Genomic DNA, 18,808 nt, shown 5'->3' with positions numbered 1-18,808 from the left:
ACATTTGCTGGATCATAGAAAAAGCAGAGTTCCAGAAAAACATCCACTTTTGTTTCATTGACTACACCAAAGCCTTTGACTGTGTGGATCACAACAAACTATGGAAAATTCTTAAAGAGATGGGAATACCAGACCACCTGACCTGCTGAGAAATCTGTATACAGGTCAAGAAGCAACAGTTAGAACTGGACATGGAATGGCAGACTGGTTCCGAAGTGGGAAAGGAGTACGTCAAGTCTATATCTTGTCACCCTGGTTGTTTCTCTTATATGCAGTATACATCATGCAGAATGCTGGGCTGGATGAAGGATAAGCTGGAATCAAGATTGCTGGGAGAAACATCAATAACCTCAGATATGCAGATGACACCACCCTTACGGCAGAAAGTGAAGAAATAAACAGCCTCTTGATGAAAATGAAAGAGGAGAGTGGAAAAGTTGGCTTAAAGCTCAACATTCAGAATACTAAGATCATGGCATCTAGTCCCATCATTTCATGGCTAATAGATGGGGAAACCATGGAAATAGAGACTTCATTTTAGGGAGCTCCAAAATCACTGCAGATGTTGACTGCAGCCATGAAATTAAAAGACGCTTGCTTCTTGGAAGAAAAGCTATGACCAACCTAGATAGCATATTAAAAAGCAGAGACTTGACTTTGCCAACAAAGGTCCATCTAGTCAAGGCTATGGTTTTCCCAGTGGTCGTGTATGGATGTGAGAGTTGGACTATTAAAAAAGCTGAGTGCCAAAGAATTGATGCTTTTGAACTGTGGTGTTGGAGAAGACTCTTGAGAGTCCCTTGGACTGCAAGGAGATCCAACCAGTCCATCCTAAAGGGAATCAGTCCTGAATATTCATTGGAAAGACTGATGCTGAAGCTGAAACTCCAATACTTTGGCCACCTGATGTGAAGAACTGTCTCATTGAAAAAGACCCTGATGCTTGGAAAGATTGAAGGCAGGAGGAGAAGGGAACGACAGTGGATGATATGGTTGGATGATATCACCGACTCGACATGAGTTTGAGTTGGCTCCGTGAGTTGGTGATAGACGGGGTAACCTGGCGTGCTGCAGTCCATGGGGTCACAAAGAGTTGGACATGACTGAGCAACTGAACTGAGCCAAGGCAAATCTTACTGAGGTGTAGCCCCAGAGTCCAGTGAATTAAGAGCTTTTTCAGTCAGGCTGCTGGAAACAGGCATTATTCCTGACTTGCTCTGAGGACCAGAGAGTCTTCAGTCTTCAGACCACTCCAGTCTCTCTTTGATGTCTTACCGTCTGGAGTATTTTCACAGGCATGCGCTGATCACGCTTTTGCTCATTATTCAAGAAGGGAACCTGTGCAAGGCTCCACAACAGTATGTCTGAGAAGCTGTCTTTTCTCTGATAGTCTTTCTGTTTTATGAATTCAAGCTGCTCTGGCCTTCTATTCTGGGTTGTATGTTCCTAGTTCATGAAGTCTGTGGCCTCATTTTCCTTTCCCTTTGCTTAGCCTGGACACTCTTAAATCAATAAGCTGAGAAATTGTAGGGTTCATCTCTTCTGTTTCCTATCTCAGTTGGTTCAAAGCATTTTGTCTGTTTTTTGTTGATTTATTTTGGTTGTTTCAGTTCAGGAGGTAAATGTCAGTTCTGTTGCTCTGTTTTAGCCAGTTTAAAGTTCTGTAAAAAGGTAATTTGAACCTCTAGTTACTTAAAAATTGAAAGATAGTGTTTGTAGGGTTAATGTATTTTTTTTCTTATAGGTTCAACTTTTAGATACAAAGAGACAGCTGGATACTGAGACAAATCTTCATCTTAACACAAAAGAACTGTTAAAAAATGCTCAAAAGGAAATTGCTTCATTGAAACAACACCTCAGTAATATGGAAGTCCAACTTGCTTCTCAGTCTTCACAGAGAACTGGTAAAGGTAAATAATTAAGTAGGCTGACAGAAGTGCCAGGTTTATAACATATCCTGTAAATAAGTAGCCATTGTTTTCATAGATACTAGCAAAAGATTTAAACAAAAAACTTTACTCTTCATACAGTAAAGCCCAGTTTTCCACCTAAATTAATAAATGCATAGACTTGAAAGATTCAGAATAGTTGTATATGTGGCAGCTGACCAAGATATGCTCTTAGTTTTCCAGTTATTGAAACCATTTCATTGATGCTTTAAGAGTGTTTCTCTTGTGGAGGGTTAATAATTTGAATTTTTAACTCCCTTTTGAGATGAAGTTACTTGCTAAATATGTAATGATAAGGCTCACTTATAGAAATCATTGATTTGTTTGATCTCTTTAGAGCAGTATTCCTAATCTTTGCTCATTGACAGCTGCAGGGAAAAGGTTTGTCTCATTAGGTTTTGCTACTGTTTGTCAATACATTATTTCAAATGCAAACCCATTGAGTCCAAGTAATCTTCCTACATGGCCTTACTTCTTTCTTAATATAGAAGAGAAATTTAAAACATAAGTATACATGTGTATATGTGATATATATTGTATATATATAATTCTCCAGGACTCCTTTCTTCTTATTACCATATAGTAAGAAAACATTCTTTTTTTAATCTATAATTTCTTCCTTTTCTGTGAATTTTAGAATGAGAATTACTCTAAATGTTTCAAGCTGTAGCGTTTTGGCATAAACAGTGGTTTAATTAAACTAAGAGTGTTAACTTCTACAAGTAGCTATTTCAGTTTAGTGGAATTATTTTATATTCTCTTTTAAATACCTTTTAAAAAATATTTGTAACCGCAGAGTTCAAATACTTTAACATTTTTGTTTTTAAATAACCTACTGACTGTAACCTGTTTTTATTTTGGTATTCAGCATAGGTTGAAATAAACTTTCTAGATAGTTAAATACTTCTACATCTCAGCCTTAATTCTTATTTCACAAATTCTTTTTTCACAAATTCTTTGATAGTAGTCATCTTTAATATCATTTAAAATGTTAATTTTAAGAAAGCTGTTAAATCTATTAGGTCAGCCTAGCAACAAAGAAGATATAGATGACCTTCTGAGCCAGCTAAGGCAGGCAGAAGAGCAGGTGAATGACTTGAAGGAAAGACTCAAAACAAGCACTAGTAATGTGGAACAGTATCGTGCAATGGTTACGAGTTTGGAAGAGTCCCTCAACAAGGAGAAACAGGTATATACAATTTTGAAATCAGTTTGCATGTACTTTTTTTTTAAGTTAGGATGTGTAAGGCACTGTGTAAAAGTGTTGGTTCAACTGGCATTGCACTTACCTCTTAAAAATGCCAGATACAACAAAATAATCGCACAAAATTTGTAGAACATGGGAAGTATATTCCTATAGAAAAAGTACAGATGAAATGCTGATGTGAGTGGGTGGTAGGTGAGATTGTTTGTCTTTTGAGTATGCATGACTTCACAGGGGAGATGGCATTTTTGCTTGGCCTTGAAGGAAAGCATCATTTGAATAGTAAATATAGGAAGTTATTCCTTGTAATAGTGCCTGAGATAGGAAGGCCAGTGTATTCCATTTGTGAATTTTACTATATTTTAAATTTAGCTTAGGCCAGTCTTGTCTTCTGAGATGGCCCACACTGTCTATGAACAGAGTTTCTAAATAAATCCCCTTCTTACCTATCTAAATAAATTGAGCTTTGATTTGGGGAAAGGAGTTGTATAATTTTAAATGTGTGTATTCTTTGTACCCTACTGTTTGGTTGATGGTAAAGGTGACAGAAGAAGTTCGTAAGAATATTGAAGTTCGCTTAAAAGAGTCAGCCGAGTTCCAGACACAGCTGGAGAAGAAGCTGATGGAGGCAGAGAAGGAGAAACAGGAACTGCAGGATGACAAGAGAAAAGCCATAGAGAGCATGGAGCAACAGGTAAATTAGGTTATTACCATACCGATCACTTTTTCTGTTACAAGGATTTAGATCCCTTTATCTAGCTCATTAATTACCATTCAGTTATTCTCAGCAGATACTGATTGAACACATACCGTATATAACTATTATAGTTTTGTATTTTACTCTGATCTGTACATGTTTCCTTTTGGATACTTGAGACTACTATATGGTACTAGATATCAGTGTTGCTTTTCAGAAGCCTCTGCCTAAAAATTTACTTTTGTACACATTTTTAATAATATGGAATGAATAAAAGCCTGCAAAATTTGCATAATTTATCAGGTGATAAACTATTTAAACTTAATAAGTCTTGGGCTACTTGTATTTTTAAAAACCTGACTTCGATAATTTTAAAGTAAATTTGCAATTAACTCTTGGTTTTAATCTTGTTCTTCAATTTAGTTGTCTGAGTTAAAGAAAACACTCAATAGTGTTCAGAATGAAGTACAAGAAGCTCTTCAGAGAGCAAGCACAGCTTTGAGTAATGAACAGCAAGCCAGACGGGACTGTCAGGAACAAGTAAGTGTCATTCAGAGCCAGTTATTGGAAAGTGAGCTTTGATCTTAGGGCACAGTTCTTTGAGTATAGTAATGCATTTGGGGGATTGGTGCATTTTATAAAACATGCAAGTTATTTCTACTCTTAGGGCACTTGGAATAAGATCAACTGATAAGTATAGACGAAAGCTAAAAGTAAGGCCAGGTTTCCCCTGCTGTCCAAAAGTAGAACATTCCTGTGAAAGCTGAAATGGCATAAAGTGAAGAAACAGTTATCTCAGGTCACATCTTCCTAATGGAAACACAGATTAAATAGAGATAAAACATAGACGCTCACAGTCCAAAGCTATGACGGCTTGATGCTGAGATGCTGAGTGTAGTTCCTGTGGAAGGAGCTTGGCAATACCCCTCTTGCTACTCAGGGTGCTCACTGTCTCAATGGCATCTACTGAACAAATGCTGAACACTGTTTTCACTTTTCTGTAAAAGCAGTAGTCCTCTTTGGATTTCTTTTATTTAGCAGAAATAGATACTAACCTAGGTCTTCCATGGAAGCAAAGATGCATAAAGCAGACTTCGAAGAAAAAAAGAGATGTCTGTGGAGCCATATCCATTAACAAAACAACACTGGTAAATGGAGAAAATATATAAAAATAGGAGTAGAAGATTAAACGGGTACTTGATCTCACTTGCGAGCATTCTTTCACTATTGGCAGTACTACACTAAGTCTAGTTGTAAAGCTGTGCTATAGACAAGATAGAGATACTTTTCCTCAGCAAAACAGGGACATTTTTGAAAACATTTTTAATGCATTACTGAGCTTATGCAGATTTCTATACACCACCGTTTATAAGCTTTAACAGTACAAAAGCACATTATTTAAGTATATATACATACACGCACACACATATATACATGATACTGCTTTTTATAGTTTGTTGTGAATAAGAGATGATAAAACAATTCAGGAAAATGAGGATTATTGAAATGGTAGAATGGGAAAGGAATACGTGTAAGGGTATTGGTAACGTTCTCATTTTTCTGATTGGTGGTATGTTAATAGCATATTGCTTACATGCATAACATGCATATATAACAGGATTATTTTAAAAATGGAGTATAAGGGAAAGTGCTTCACACTGAAGGTAAATTAGACAAAAATGAATTATCGTTGGCTTATTGCCAAACATTGTAACATTGGAAATTAGAATCAAAGAATGTATCCATGATTCAGTATTCAAATAGATTATTTTCATTTCCCTTTTTCACTTGTGTGTATATATGCATATATTTTATGTAACTGAGTTATATTTAGTCTTTATTTCATAAAGTCTGTTCCAAGTTACTACCTCATCTAAGTTTCATTTTGAACAGTTGTTTAACACTTCATCAAATAGGTACAGCATAATTTTTCATTATTCTCCTAGATATTTTGGAACATTTAGATTGTGTTCACGTTTATTGCTGTGAGTAATACAGTGTGCATCTTTTCAAAGACTGGCCTTATGGAATTTTAACCTGTGTCAATGGGGCAATAATTCCTTTCAGGCTAAAATAGCTGTGGAAGCTCAGAATAAGTATGAGAGAGAATTGATGCTGCATGCTGCTGATGTTGAAGCTCTCCAAGCTGCCAAGGAACAGGTTTCCAAAATGGCCTCAGTGCGTCAGCACTTGGAAGAAACAGCCCAAAAAGCAGAGTCACAGTTGTTGGAATGTAAAGCATCTTGGGAAGAAAGAGAGAGAATGTTAAAGGTATTATTCATAATAGAATGTTCTGGAGAATTGACGAGTTTGGGTTTTTTTTTTATTGTTTTTTAACATACATTGGAAAATCTGTTATTATATGATAGACTCTTGGCTTATAGGATGAAGTTTCTAAGAGTGTATCTCGCTGTGAAGATCTAGAAAAACAAAACAGGTTACTTCATGATCAGATTGAAAAATTAAGTGACAAAGTCGTTTCCTCGATGAAGGAAGGTGTACAAGGTCCATTGAATGTATCTCTCAGTGAAGAAGGAAAATCTCAAGAACAAATTTTAGAAATTCTCAGGTAAATCCGATAAATTCTTAGTGCTTTACTTCTGTGATGAGCAACAATTATGAAGTTACACTGTAAGTGTATAAATTAGGCCAGTGGAAGTTATGTTATTTAGGTAAATAAATATAAAGCTTGTTTTGTCACATAGAGTCAACAAACCCACTACCACCCAATTGGTGGGCACTTGACATTTAGACATATGCCGATTTAAATATATGAATTCAAGTTGAATCTGACAGTAAGAACTTGAATGGCTTCCTTAGAAAAGTAAACGCCTTTCAGATTTATTTTAAAGTAGAAACCACTGTCTGAAAATAGTTTTTAAAGTGAATAATTTTGTTATCTTAAAAATTATCCAAGTTTTTGAATGTTCTGTTACTGGCATTAATCTATTCAAATAACATCTTACATATTTTTGTAGATTTATACGACGAGAAAAAGAAATTGCTGAAACTAGATTTGAAGTGGCTCAAGTTGAGAGCCTGCGATATCGACAAAGGGTTGAACTTTTAGAAAGAGAGCTGCAGGAACTTCAGGATAGCCTAAATGCTGAAAGGGAGAAAGTTCAGGTAAGTACCCTGAGCTTTAAGAAGGTACTTGTTAAATCAAGAGATGTACTCATTTCAATTTCTAGTAGCATAAAACATTTAGTTTGAAATAAGCATTCTTCTTAAACTCGTAAGTTCATTAGATGTTAAACATTGGTGCAGTATAGTGATAAGAGACTTAATGATAAACAAGACTACGTGGTTTCAAGTTCTAGTTTATAACTGTTCGATGTGTTACTTGGGCATCTTATTTAACATCCTTGTCTGTAATATGAGGGTGATAAAAATAGAATTGAGTTAGTGCACATGAAACTTTTGAATTATGTCTGGTGCACACAGAGTGCTTAATAAATTTCAGTTATCTTTATTTACTACATTAATTGTTATTATAGAAATTAGTCATCTACAAAAAATGGTTGAATTTTCTATGGAATTTTCTTTTTCTAAGCAGAGGTGTAAAATGTAGTCAAAAGAGTCAACCAAAGTGGGGAAAAAAGGTGTTTGGTGAATGTATGACCACAACACAAGCTCAACTGTGTCCACTCAACCAACCGAAAGCTTATTACTGCGTAACCTCACTCTGAGGAGATGCAATAATATAACTCCACGTCTAGAAAGAAGGAAATTAAGACCTTGAATCATTTATCTTCTTTTAACTGATAGATGGTTGGAATGGCTACTAGAGAGAAACCATGAAACAGGAGAAAGTGGCTAATTGAACAAGTAGACTTACGGGATTTACATTTTCAGACAGAAGTGAAAAGTTAGAGAATTACGTCCTATTGAGAAAACAACTCAAATTCAAATATCTCACTATGGAAATAATAAACAGACCCTCTGATTCAATGGAGCTAACACTTGCAGGAAAGAGCAGAATCAGGGTTTCTAATGAAGATTGTATATTCTTTCAGTCTCCTGTGTTTTCTTTGCTGTTCCTTTGGACTACATAAAGGCAAATAATACTACAAAATACCCAGCTCAGCCAAGCCTAACATACAAAGGGAGAGAGTCAAGAAGTAACCTAAGTTATATCAAAAATAATGTCTGCCCAAGTCAAGCAGTGTAGCCTGGCAACCATGAACGATAGCTTTAAAAATGGTAAAGGTATAAAGTAATACATGCAAAAACTAGATAATTGTACTCAGAACAGAAAAAATGTTCTTCACACATGAACAAGTATTCAGTAAAACTGTTCAGAATCAAAGTGATGAAATAATCGAGTGAAATGAAAGAGTTTCTGAAAAAGAGGGGGAAAACTGAGGACCAAAATAACATCATTTTAGAACTGTTCCTGAATTCGGTGTAGCAAGAAAAAGAATAGAAACAGGAAGATAGAGGGCTGGATTAATGTTTTTACCTAATGTAAATATTTGTTGGTGAGATTTGTAGTATCTTTTTACTTTCATCTTTTAATTTCTTGGCGTGTTTGAACTCTGTAATTGGCATGAATCACAGAAAAATAAACATGTAAGACTCCTAAAAATTGTTTTAAAAGTTGACATTTAAATCCTTTTTATTTTTATAGGCAACATTAGAGCTGGTAGGAAAACATAGACCTTAATCTATTGGTATATGTTGCTGTACACATATGTTTGAAATCTTTAGGTAACTGCAAAAACAATGGCCCAGCATGAGGAACTGATGAAGAAAACCGAAACAATGAACGTAGTCATGGAGACCAATAAGATGCTGAGAGAAGAGAAGGAGAGGCTGGAACAGGATCTACAGCAGATGCAAGCCAAGGTTTGTAATTTACAAATGAAGAGTAGAGAGACATATTTTTAGTAATGTTGTAAATAAATTTTTGCATCAGATATTAAAAAAAAATACTGAAACCATTTTCAGGTCAGGAAACTGGAGTTAGATATTTTACCCTTACAAGAAGCAAATGCTGAGCTGAGTGAGAAAAGTGGTATGTTGCAAGCAGAGAAGAAGTTATTAGAAGAAGATGTCAAACGTTGGAAAGCACGTAACCAGGTAAATTTAGTCAAACCCATTCCAAAACATAAAAACATGTTGATTTAAAATAATAGGGTAAAGTTTAAGAGGATAAAAATCTTTGATGAGCTAGTGGGAAGTATTTTATATTGATCAGTAAAAGTCTGACTTGTTTGTTACATATACCTATGTGTCCAGCATTAAGCTTATAACTAAATTTTTAAAGTTTTGGTTATACTGTCTGTATTTTTAAAAAAAGCTAAATTGTCTATTTGTATTCCAAATTTAGGCTTTTGCTTTGTCTTTAAAATGTTTTTGTACATGCGAAATGGATTTATATAATTCATTGAAGCACTTTAAGAAGACTTGTTCACTGCAATATTATGGGGGGTGGGGGCAAGAAGACAAAACCATATAGCATAGTATGTTTGGCTTCCCTGGTGTCTCAGACAATAAAGAATTTGCCTGCAGTGCAGGAGACCTGGGTTCAATCCCTGGATTGGGAAGATCCCCTGGAGAAGGAAATGGCAACCCACTTCAGTATTTTTACCTGAAAAATCCCTTGGACAGAGGAGCCTGGCAGGCTACAGTCCATGGGTTCACAATGAGTCGGACACCACTGAGCAACAAAATGCACCCACACATTGATTCAGTTCAGTCACTCAGTTGTGTCTGATTCTTTGCGATCCCAGCATCAGGGTCTTTTTCAATGAGATAGTTCTTCACATCAGGTTCCCAGAGTATTAGAGTTTCAGCTTCAGCATCAGTCCTTCAGTGAATATTCAGGACCGATTTCCTTTTGGATGGACTGGTTAGATCTCCCTACTGTCCAAGGAACTCTCAAGAGTCTTCTCCAACACCACAGTTCAAAAGCATCAATTCTTCGGTGCTAAGCTTTTTTAATAGTCCAACTCTCACATCCATACATGACTACTGGAAAAACCATAGCTTTGACTAGACAGACCTTTGTTGGCAAAGTAATATCTCTGCTTTTTAATATGCTATCTAGGTTGGTCATAGCTTTTCTTCCAAGGAGCAAGCATCTTTTAATTTCATGGCTGCAGTCACCATCCGCAGTGATTTTGGAGCCCCTAAAATAAAGTCTGTCACTGTTTCCATTGTTTCCCCATCTATTAGCCATGAGATGATAGGACCAGATGCCATGATCTTAGTATTCTGAATGTTGAGTTTTAAGCCAACTTTTTCACTGTCCTCTTTCACTTTCATCAAGAGGCTTTTTAGTTCTTCGCTTTCTGCCATGAGGGTGGTGTCATCTGCATATCTGAGGTTATTGATATAACCTCACATACTATACACACACGTAGTGTGATTAGAAGCTGTAGCTCTGTATTCAGAGAAGAAGTTGGAAATCTGCCTTACCTCATACTAGCTATGTGCTTTGTGAAAATGAGGACATTAGTCTTTCTCAAACAATTTTTCTTGATTTTGTAAATGACATAATCACCCTATTCATTTTATAAAAATTAAATAAAGCAGTTCACCCAGCACCTAGAAAATGCTCTAAAGAACTACTCATATCTGAATAGGATTTTAAAATTTAGAGCCCCTTCATGCTTTTTTATTCACACAAAGAGTCTGAAAAATCCAGAAAGGATAATCTGCCCAAGCCTAGATAGATTCGTGTTAAATTATGCTGCCTTCTTTTCTGGTTAATGGAATCAATTGCATGTAGGATTATTTTCATTTTCTTGTTTTGTTTGTAATGCATGATGAACTTTTTTTCCCTATATATGTCACTTTAATAAAATTGGGTATGTAATATTAAAAGCTTACAGATTCTTTGGATCCCTTTATTTGACTCTGTTGTAACTATTCTGAAATGTTCCTTTGCAACTGTGAAAAATAATGAATAATGATGATATTTACTTTGTTTTCCCCTTTCATTTTGGCTAAACCTCTTAGCTAAACAAAGGAACTAAAGCTTTGATTTTATTTTCTTATAATTTGATGATTGATCACTATGTATGCAAGCATCTAATGTAAACATAATTAGATACTCTGACATTTTAATATAGCACATTAGTTTCATAAAATTGTATTATGCATTGTTCCTATTCTAGCATCTAGTGAGTCAACAGAAAGATCCAGATACAGAAGAATATCGTAAGCTGCTCTCTGAAAAGGAAGTTCACACTAAGCGTATTCAGCAATTGACTGAAGAAATTGGAAGACTTAAAGCTGAAATTGCAAGGTATATGGACTAATCTCAAATTGTATGCAAAACTTGGACAATCTTAAAGAAGTTTGCTTCAGTCGTGTCCGACTTTGTGCGACCCCAGAGACGGCAGCCCACCAGGCTCTCCCATCCCTGGGATTCTCCAGACAAGAACACTGGAGTGGGTTGCCATTTCCTTCTCCAGTGCATGAAAGTGAAAAGTGAAAGTGAAGTCGCTCAGTCGTGTGTGACTCTTAGCGACCCCATGGACTTCAGCCCACCAGGCTCCTCTGTCCATGGGATTTTCCAGGCAAGAGTACTGGAGTGGGGTGCCATTGCCTTCTCCGACACTTTCTTTAAATGTCATAAAAAAGAAGAGGAACACACAGCAAATACTGTATGTGGCCTACAAAACCTCTAGATTTTGCTACCAGGCAGATGTGGATTAAACTCTGGGTACTATATAGAGTAAAAGTGTGCATGTTACTTATAGCTCAGTTTTCCTCATCTCTAAAATGGGTATATATGGCATGTAATAAGTCAGTCACATTTTTCTAAAGTACCACAAGTTCATAAGTTAAGGAATTCTCTTTTGAAGTGTGTGTATGTGCTTTTCTTAGAATTTTCTAAATAAAACACACACTAAAGCAACACAATAAAAATATAACTTTAACAACCCCATGGACTGCAGCCTACCAGGCTCCTCCATCCATAGGATTTTCCAGGCAAGAGTACTGGAGTGGGGTGCCATTGCCTTCTCCAAAAAATATAACTTAAAAGGTTTTAAAATTTGAAAAGTCTCAAATATTTAGTCTTTCTACTTTATCCCATCTGTTTTGCTTAGATCAAATGCATCTTTGACTAACAACCAGAACTTAATCCAGAGTCTAAAGGAAGATTTAAATAAAGTAAGAACAGAAAAGGAAAACATCCAGAAGGAGTTAGATGCCAAAATAATTGATATTCAAGAAAAGGTTAAAACTATTACTCAAGTCAAGAAAATTGGACGTAGGTACAAGACTCAATATGAAGAACTTAAAGCACAACAAGATAAGGTATTTCTGAAGTGGTTTTCTTTTTATATATTCTTTATATATATGATTTTTTGATATATATAGTTTTGGTCTACATAATTTATACAGTTTTATGTATATTTAGATATATGGATATGCATATTTGGATGAGTCTTATAAAAACCTTATTCATAATATTTAGTTATTGGTTTTTAATCTTATATGTGATATTTTATTTAGTTTAAGATTAGGTCTTTAGTATGTCCTAAAATGAACCATAAATTCATAAAGAAATAATAGTAAATGCTACGCATTTTTATTTAGTTTCCCAATTTCAAATATTGTTCTTTTCAAAACTATTTTCTTGTAACTCATTAAAGAACTCATTTAGCTGATTAAAATGATATTTATCAAAAAGTGCTAGTTTCTTGTAATTGATCAGGTTGTTATTTTAAATAAGTATTTTGTGTTAACCATCTATCAAAAAGAATTTTTAAATCTTTGTTTTACTTTAGACTTGATTTTTATTTTTGATTACCAGTGGTAAAGAACTTGTATATTGACTTGATTGTGTATTTAGCACTTGTTAGACTAGAAAATATATGAAGAAAAAATTTCAAAATTCTTAGCCCTCAGTTAACCACTATTAATACTTTAATATGCTTTCCTTTACATATGAGTGGTTTGTTTTTCTGGATAATTCTGTGTTAAACAGTGCATAATCACTTTGATTAGCTGGTTAATACCCAGTAGTATGGAAAGCCCTAACCTATTTAACTAATAGCTTACTCTTGGACATTAAAGTTGTTTTATATAAGATTTATTTATGAATACCCTTAAAGGTAAGTTTCTTTATATACTTACTATCTTCTTAGATGAATTTGCAGAATTACTGAATATAAATGTGCAAGTGTATTATTACTGTTTGTCATCTTAGGTCATGGAGACCTCAGCTCAGTCTTCTGGAGACCATCAGGAACAGCACGTCTCAGTCCAGGAAATGCAGGAGCTCAAAGAGACGCTAAGCCAAGCTGAAACCAAGTCAAAGTCACTTGAGAATCAAGTGGAGAACCTGCAGAAGGTATGAGCGGAAGAGAAGTGAAAGGTGTATGTTCCTAATTGTTTCCTTGTTGGAAAGCTGGAAAAATACAGTGGAATATAATTCAGTCATAAAGGAATTTTGAAAAAAGAAAAATGTGTTAAACACTGATACTTTCTCTTATTTTACGGAAACGTAATTTTTCTTTGAATGACTTATGTATGCAGATAATACCTAATCATCTTGCAAGTGCCCACTCACTTGATTACCGTTTTATATTTATACTTTCATTTAATCTAAACAAATTAATAAGTTTTATGCTTTAACTCTATAGGGGATGTAGTTATATTGATTTGGCTAAATTACATGGTTAATACTTTGTCTTGCTTTAAAAAAGACTTTATCTGAGAAAGAGATAGAAGCAAGAAGTCTTCAGGAACAGACTCTGGAGCTTCAGTCTGAACTTGCACGACTTCGTCAGGACCTTCAAGATAGAACCACACAGGAAGAGCAACTCCGACAGCAGATAACTGAAAAGGAAGAAAAAACAAGAAAGGCCATTGTAGCAGCAAAATCAAAAATTGCACATTTAGCTGGTAAGTTTCTATATGCTTTATGATTCGAATTTGATGGTGAAAGTTGGTTATTTGATACAGGCTTACAATTAAATGGGAAAGAAAAGTAAATACTGCCAAGTGACTTCTGATATCCTTAATTTATGATGTCTTTCTTAATTGTTAACTGATAGTAGATAGGGAGTACAGCTGTTCTTCTGCTTTAGTGTGTAACTATTACTGCCTTCTGATGGTAACCCTTTGGGTCCATAGTATACTGTCCAGAGGCCTTCTGTAAATTCTAGGCAGCATTCTCAATGAGTTTTCTGTACCTCACTCATGGAGGGCCCCATTAGCCCTTCAGGGAGAACATCATGTCAGCTGTATGAGGATCCCAGTGCTACAACACTCAGGGCCTTACTGCACCTTGCTTACCAGTCTGGTAGTAGGTAAATAAAATGCCAAGCAGGTTGAATTTTATTATTAGCAGTTTTTTAAATGGATCTCTAAGATAGTGTCCCTGGCAACTTCATTTTTAAAAAACAAGTTTCTTAATTATCCTAGAGTACCTTTTGCTGTAAATTATATGAAATGAAAATTTTATAGTCTAATATATTAAAAATATTTAAAGTCCATGTAAAAGAGCTCCTGCTGACTAGTTTATGGTAGATCCTTTATCTTTTTTGAGATCTTAGTTAGGAAAAGCTGAGTTTTTTTTTATTTTGGAGTATATTTTATATTGGAGTAATAAATACATGTATAAAACCTTCCTTATTGAAATGTAGAGTATACCAGAATTATTGTAGATGCTAAAGTTCAGGAATAGAGTCCAGTACAGCCTTTGAGTACTTATCAAGTACATAAATATTTTTTGTTTCCACTGTTTGATTATGATATTAATATAACGATGTGGTTACTTTAGGTGTAAAAGATCAGCTAACTAAAGAAAATGAAGAGCTTAAACAAAGGAATGGAGCCTTAGATCAGCAGAAAGATGAACTGGATGTTCGTATGACTGCTCTTAAGTCCCAGTACGAAGGTCGAATTAGTCGCTTGGAGAGAGAACTCAGGGAGCATCAAGAAAGACATCTTGAGCAAAGAGACGAGCCTCAGGAACCTACCAATAAGGTAATCAGTCAGTTCTGTTTAAATGGCAAATCATTTTTTCTCTGTACATTTTGCTTGAAGATGTCTAGTGATTTAGGAGCCTGTCAGAGAGAATTAACAATAAAAAATTTTGATGGCATTGTTGGGTGGACTCTTGTAGGTCTGGCACAATAATCCGTAGTTTTCTTTCTCTAGGTCCCAGAACAGCAGAGACAGATCACGTTGAAAACAACTCCAGCTTCTGGTGAAAGAGGAATGTGAGTTTTGTTCTTTGACAGTCTGTTTATAGTCTGTTTCCTGCTTTTCTTTTAAAATACAGGGAGGACCTAGTCATCTTTGGGGAGAAAAAAGTTTGCGTTATAAAATTATATAGTTGAAGAGCAAGAGGCTGAGGTGAGACAGGTTCAGTAATCAACAGTTAATATGTTCTGCTTGTCAGAAGGCACCACTGTAGAGTATTTCTAGATACTTAACTAGAAATGCTTAACTTCAGAACTTCTTCAATAAGAGTTTCGTAATATTTAGTGAACAAAAAATATAAAATTGTACTTACTGTCTTTAAGTAACCCTGGCGTTCTACAGTCCATGGGGTCACAAACAGTCTGACATGACTGAGCGACTGAACAATAGTATTTACTGCCTAATTTTTTTCCTAATCTGCCAAAAATCTACTCAAAGCAGTGTTAGGAAAACAGTTAATAAGGTTTGAGTGTGTATTCAGTTCAGTTCAGTTGCTCAGTCGTGTCCTACTCTGCACCCCATGAACTGCAGCACACCAGGCCTCGCTGTCTATCACCAACTCCGGGAGTTCACCCAAACTCATGTCCATTGAGTCAGTGATGCCATCCAGCCATCTAATCCTCTGTCGTCCCCTTCTCCTCCTGCCCCCAATCCCTCCCAGCATCAGGGTCTTTTCCAATGAGTCAACTCTTCACGTGAGGTGGCCAAAGTACTAGCGTTTCAGCTTTACCATCAGTCCTTCCAAAGAACACCCAGGACTAATTTCCTTTAGGATGGACTGGTTGGATCTCCTTGCAGTCCAAGGGACTCTCAAGAGTCTTCTCCAACACCACAGTTCAAAAGCATCAATTCTTCGGCTCTCAGCTTTCTTCACAGTCCAGCTTTCACATCCATACATGACCACTGGAAAAACCATAGCCTTGACTAGACAGACCATTGTTGGCAAAGTAATGTTTCTGCTTTTGAATATGCTATCTAGGTTGGTCACAACTTTTCTTCCAAGGAGTACGCTTCTTTTAATTTCATGGCTGCAGTCACCATCTGCAGTGATTTTGGAGCCCCCAGAAATAATGTCTGACACTGTTTCCACTGTTTGCCCATCTATTTCCCATGAAGTGATGGGACCGGATGCCATGATCTTCGTTTTCTGAATGTTGAGCTTGAAGCCAACTTTTTCACTCTCCTCTTTCACTTTCATCAAGAGGCATTTCAGTTCCTCTTCACTTTCTGCCATAAGGGTGGTATCATCTGCATATCTGAGGTTATTGATATTTCTCCCAGCAATCTTGATTCCAGCTTGCGCTTCTTCCAGCCCAGTGTTTCTCATGATGTACTCTGCATAGAAGTTAAATAAGCAGGGTGACAATATACAGCCTTGACGTACTCCTTTTCCTATTTGGAACCAGTCTGTTGTTCCATGTCCAGTTCTGACTGTTGCTTCCTGACCTGCATATAGGTTTCTCAAGAGGCAGGTCAGGTGGTTTGGTATTCCCATCTCTTGAAGAATTTTCCACAGTTTATTGTGATCCCTATAGTCAAAGGCTTTGGCATAGTCAATAAAGCAGAGATAGATGTTTTTCTGGAACTCTCTTGCTTTTTCCATGATCCAGCGGATGTTGGCAATTTGATCTCTGGTTCCTCTGCCTTTTCGAAAACCAGCTTGAACATCTGGAAGTTCATGGTTCACGTATTGCTGAAGCCTGGCTTGGAGAATTTTGAGCATTACTTTACTAGCATGTGAGATGAGTGCAATTGTGCAGTACTTTGAGCATTCTTTGGCATTGCCTTTCTTTGGGGTTGGAATGAAAACTGACCTTTTCCAGTCCTGTGGCCACTGCTGAGTTTTCCAGATTTGCTGACATATTGAGTGCAGCACTTTCACAGCATCATCTTCCAGGATTTGAAATAGCTCAACTGGAATTCCATCACCTCCTCTAGCTTCGTTCGTAGTGATGCTTTCTAAGGCCCACTTGACTTCACATTCCAGGATGTCTGGATCTAGGTGAGTGACCACACCATCGTGATTATCTGGGTCGTGAAGATCTTTTTTGTAGATTTCCTGTGTATTCTGGCCACCTCTTCTTAATATCTTCTGCTTCTGTTAGGTCCATACCATTTCTGTCCTTTATCGAGCCCATCTTTGCATGAAATGTTCCCTTGGTACCTCTGATTTTTTTGATGAGATCTCTAGTCTTTCCCATTCTGTTGTTTTCCTCTATTTCTTTGCATTGATCACTGAGGAAGACTCTCTTATCTCTCCTTGCTATTCTTTGGAACTCTACATTCAGATGCTTATATCTTTCCTTTTCTCCTTCGCTTTTCACTTCTCTTCTTTTCACAGCTACTTGTAAGGCTCCCCAGACAGCCATTTTGCTTTTTTGCATTTCTTTTCCATGGTGATGGTCTTGATCCCTGTTTCATGTACAATGTCAGGAACCCTCGTCCATAGTTCATCAGGCACTCTATCTATCAGATCTTGTCCCTTAAATCTATTTCTCACTTCCTTATAATCATAAGGAATTTGATTTCGGTCATATCTGGATGGTCTAGTGGTTTTCCCTGCTTTCTTCAATTTAAGTCTGAATTTGGCAATAAGGAGTTCATGATCTGAGCCACAGTCCGCTCCTGATCTTGTTTTTGCTGACTGTATAGAGTTTCTCCATCTTTGGCTGCAAAGAATATAATCAGTCTGATTTCGGTGTTGACCATCTGCTGATGTCCATGTGTAGTCTTCTCCTTTGTTGTTGGAAGAGGGTGTTTGCTATGACCAATGCGTTCTCTCGGTAAAACTCTAGTCTTTGCCCTGCTTCATTCCATATTCCAAGGCCAATTTTGCCTGTTACCCCAGGTGTTTCTTAATTTCCTATACTTCGCATTCCAGTCCCCTGTAATGAAAAGGACATCTTTTTTGGGTGTTAGTTCTAAAAGGTCTTGTAGGTCTTCATAGAACCGTTCAACTTCAGCTTCTTCAGCGTTACTGGTTGGGGCATAGACTTGGAATACTGTGATATTGAATAGTTTGCCTTGGATACGAACCAAGTACTGCATTTCGGACTCTTGTTGACCATGATGGTTACTCCATTTCTTTTAAGGGATTCCTGCCCACAGTAGTGTATTAAGGTAATAATTACTGGACATTCACTTCAGTAAGCATATGTGCTTTACTTTTGATGGAGTATTTGTACTTTATAAGGAATGTTTGTATTTTTGTGAATTATTATTTTCACATTTTTCTTTCCATAAGTGCCAGCATGTCAGACCCACCAACAGCCAATATCAAGCCAACCCCTGTTGTGTCTACGCCAAGTAAAGTGACAGCTGCAGCTATGGCTGGGAATAAGTCAACACCTCGAGCTAGTATCCGCCCAATGGTTACACCTGCAACTGTTACAAATCCTACTACTACCCCAACAGCCACAGTGATGCCCACTACACAAGTGGAATCACAGGAAGGTAAGTAAAATAATAGCAGATCTGATTGAACCGACAGTTTTCTTAGATTTATTATGAGAAGATGAGTGTAATTCCAAGGATAAATGAGACTTCCCACTAAAGCTAACATCAGACGCCATAGTAAAAGTGGGCAGTTAGTATTTTCAGGTGTGTGCCTCCTGGGTTACTTGTTAACATAGCATATTTCCTCCCTCCATCATTTTTGCTTTGTTTTGTTTTCAAGCTAAAGAAAGAGGGAAATACAGCCTTATAAATATATGTCATCTTTTTCAGGACCATGTTTTTCACCTCTGTTGGCTAAGAAAGATGATATGAAATCCACTTTGGAAAACC

At 36.5% G+C, this 18,808-nt stretch overlaps 1 protein-coding gene across 1 annotated transcript in view; it reads left to right on the top strand.

The window, feature by feature from the left end:
- The window catches only part of TPR (translocated promoter region, nuclear basket protein), a 62,125-nt gene that overhangs the window by 21,431 nt on the left and 21,886 nt on the right, over positions 1–18,808 (top strand). The window contains exons 22-37 of the mRNA XM_005690979.3: positions 1,745–1,910; positions 2,972–3,138; positions 3,695–3,847; positions 4,274–4,390; positions 5,918–6,121; positions 6,235–6,419; positions 6,829–6,976; positions 8,561–8,698; positions 8,801–8,932; positions 10,975–11,105; positions 11,914–12,124; positions 13,020–13,163; positions 13,519–13,717; positions 14,598–14,803; positions 14,978–15,039; positions 18,267–18,475. Of these exons, the coding sequence (XP_005691036.2) occupies positions 1,745–1,910; positions 2,972–3,138; positions 3,695–3,847; positions 4,274–4,390; positions 5,918–6,121; positions 6,235–6,419; positions 6,829–6,976; positions 8,561–8,698; positions 8,801–8,932; positions 10,975–11,105; positions 11,914–12,124; positions 13,020–13,163; positions 13,519–13,717; positions 14,598–14,803; positions 14,978–15,039; positions 18,267–18,475 (2,572 nt within the window). The remainder of the gene's footprint in view (positions 1–1,744; positions 1,911–2,971; positions 3,139–3,694; positions 3,848–4,273; positions 4,391–5,917; positions 6,122–6,234; positions 6,420–6,828; positions 6,977–8,560; positions 8,699–8,800; positions 8,933–10,974; positions 11,106–11,913; positions 12,125–13,019; positions 13,164–13,518; positions 13,718–14,597; positions 14,804–14,977; positions 15,040–18,266; positions 18,476–18,808) is intronic.

Source organism: Capra hircus, chromosome 16 (assembly GCF_001704415.2).
Source record: "Capra hircus breed San Clemente chromosome 16, ASM170441v1, whole genome shotgun sequence".
NCBI lineage: Eukaryota > Metazoa > Chordata > Mammalia > Artiodactyla > Bovidae > Capra > Capra hircus.
Note: the sequence above shows the minus strand (reverse complement) of the source record. Positions and strands in the feature narration are given on the sequence as shown.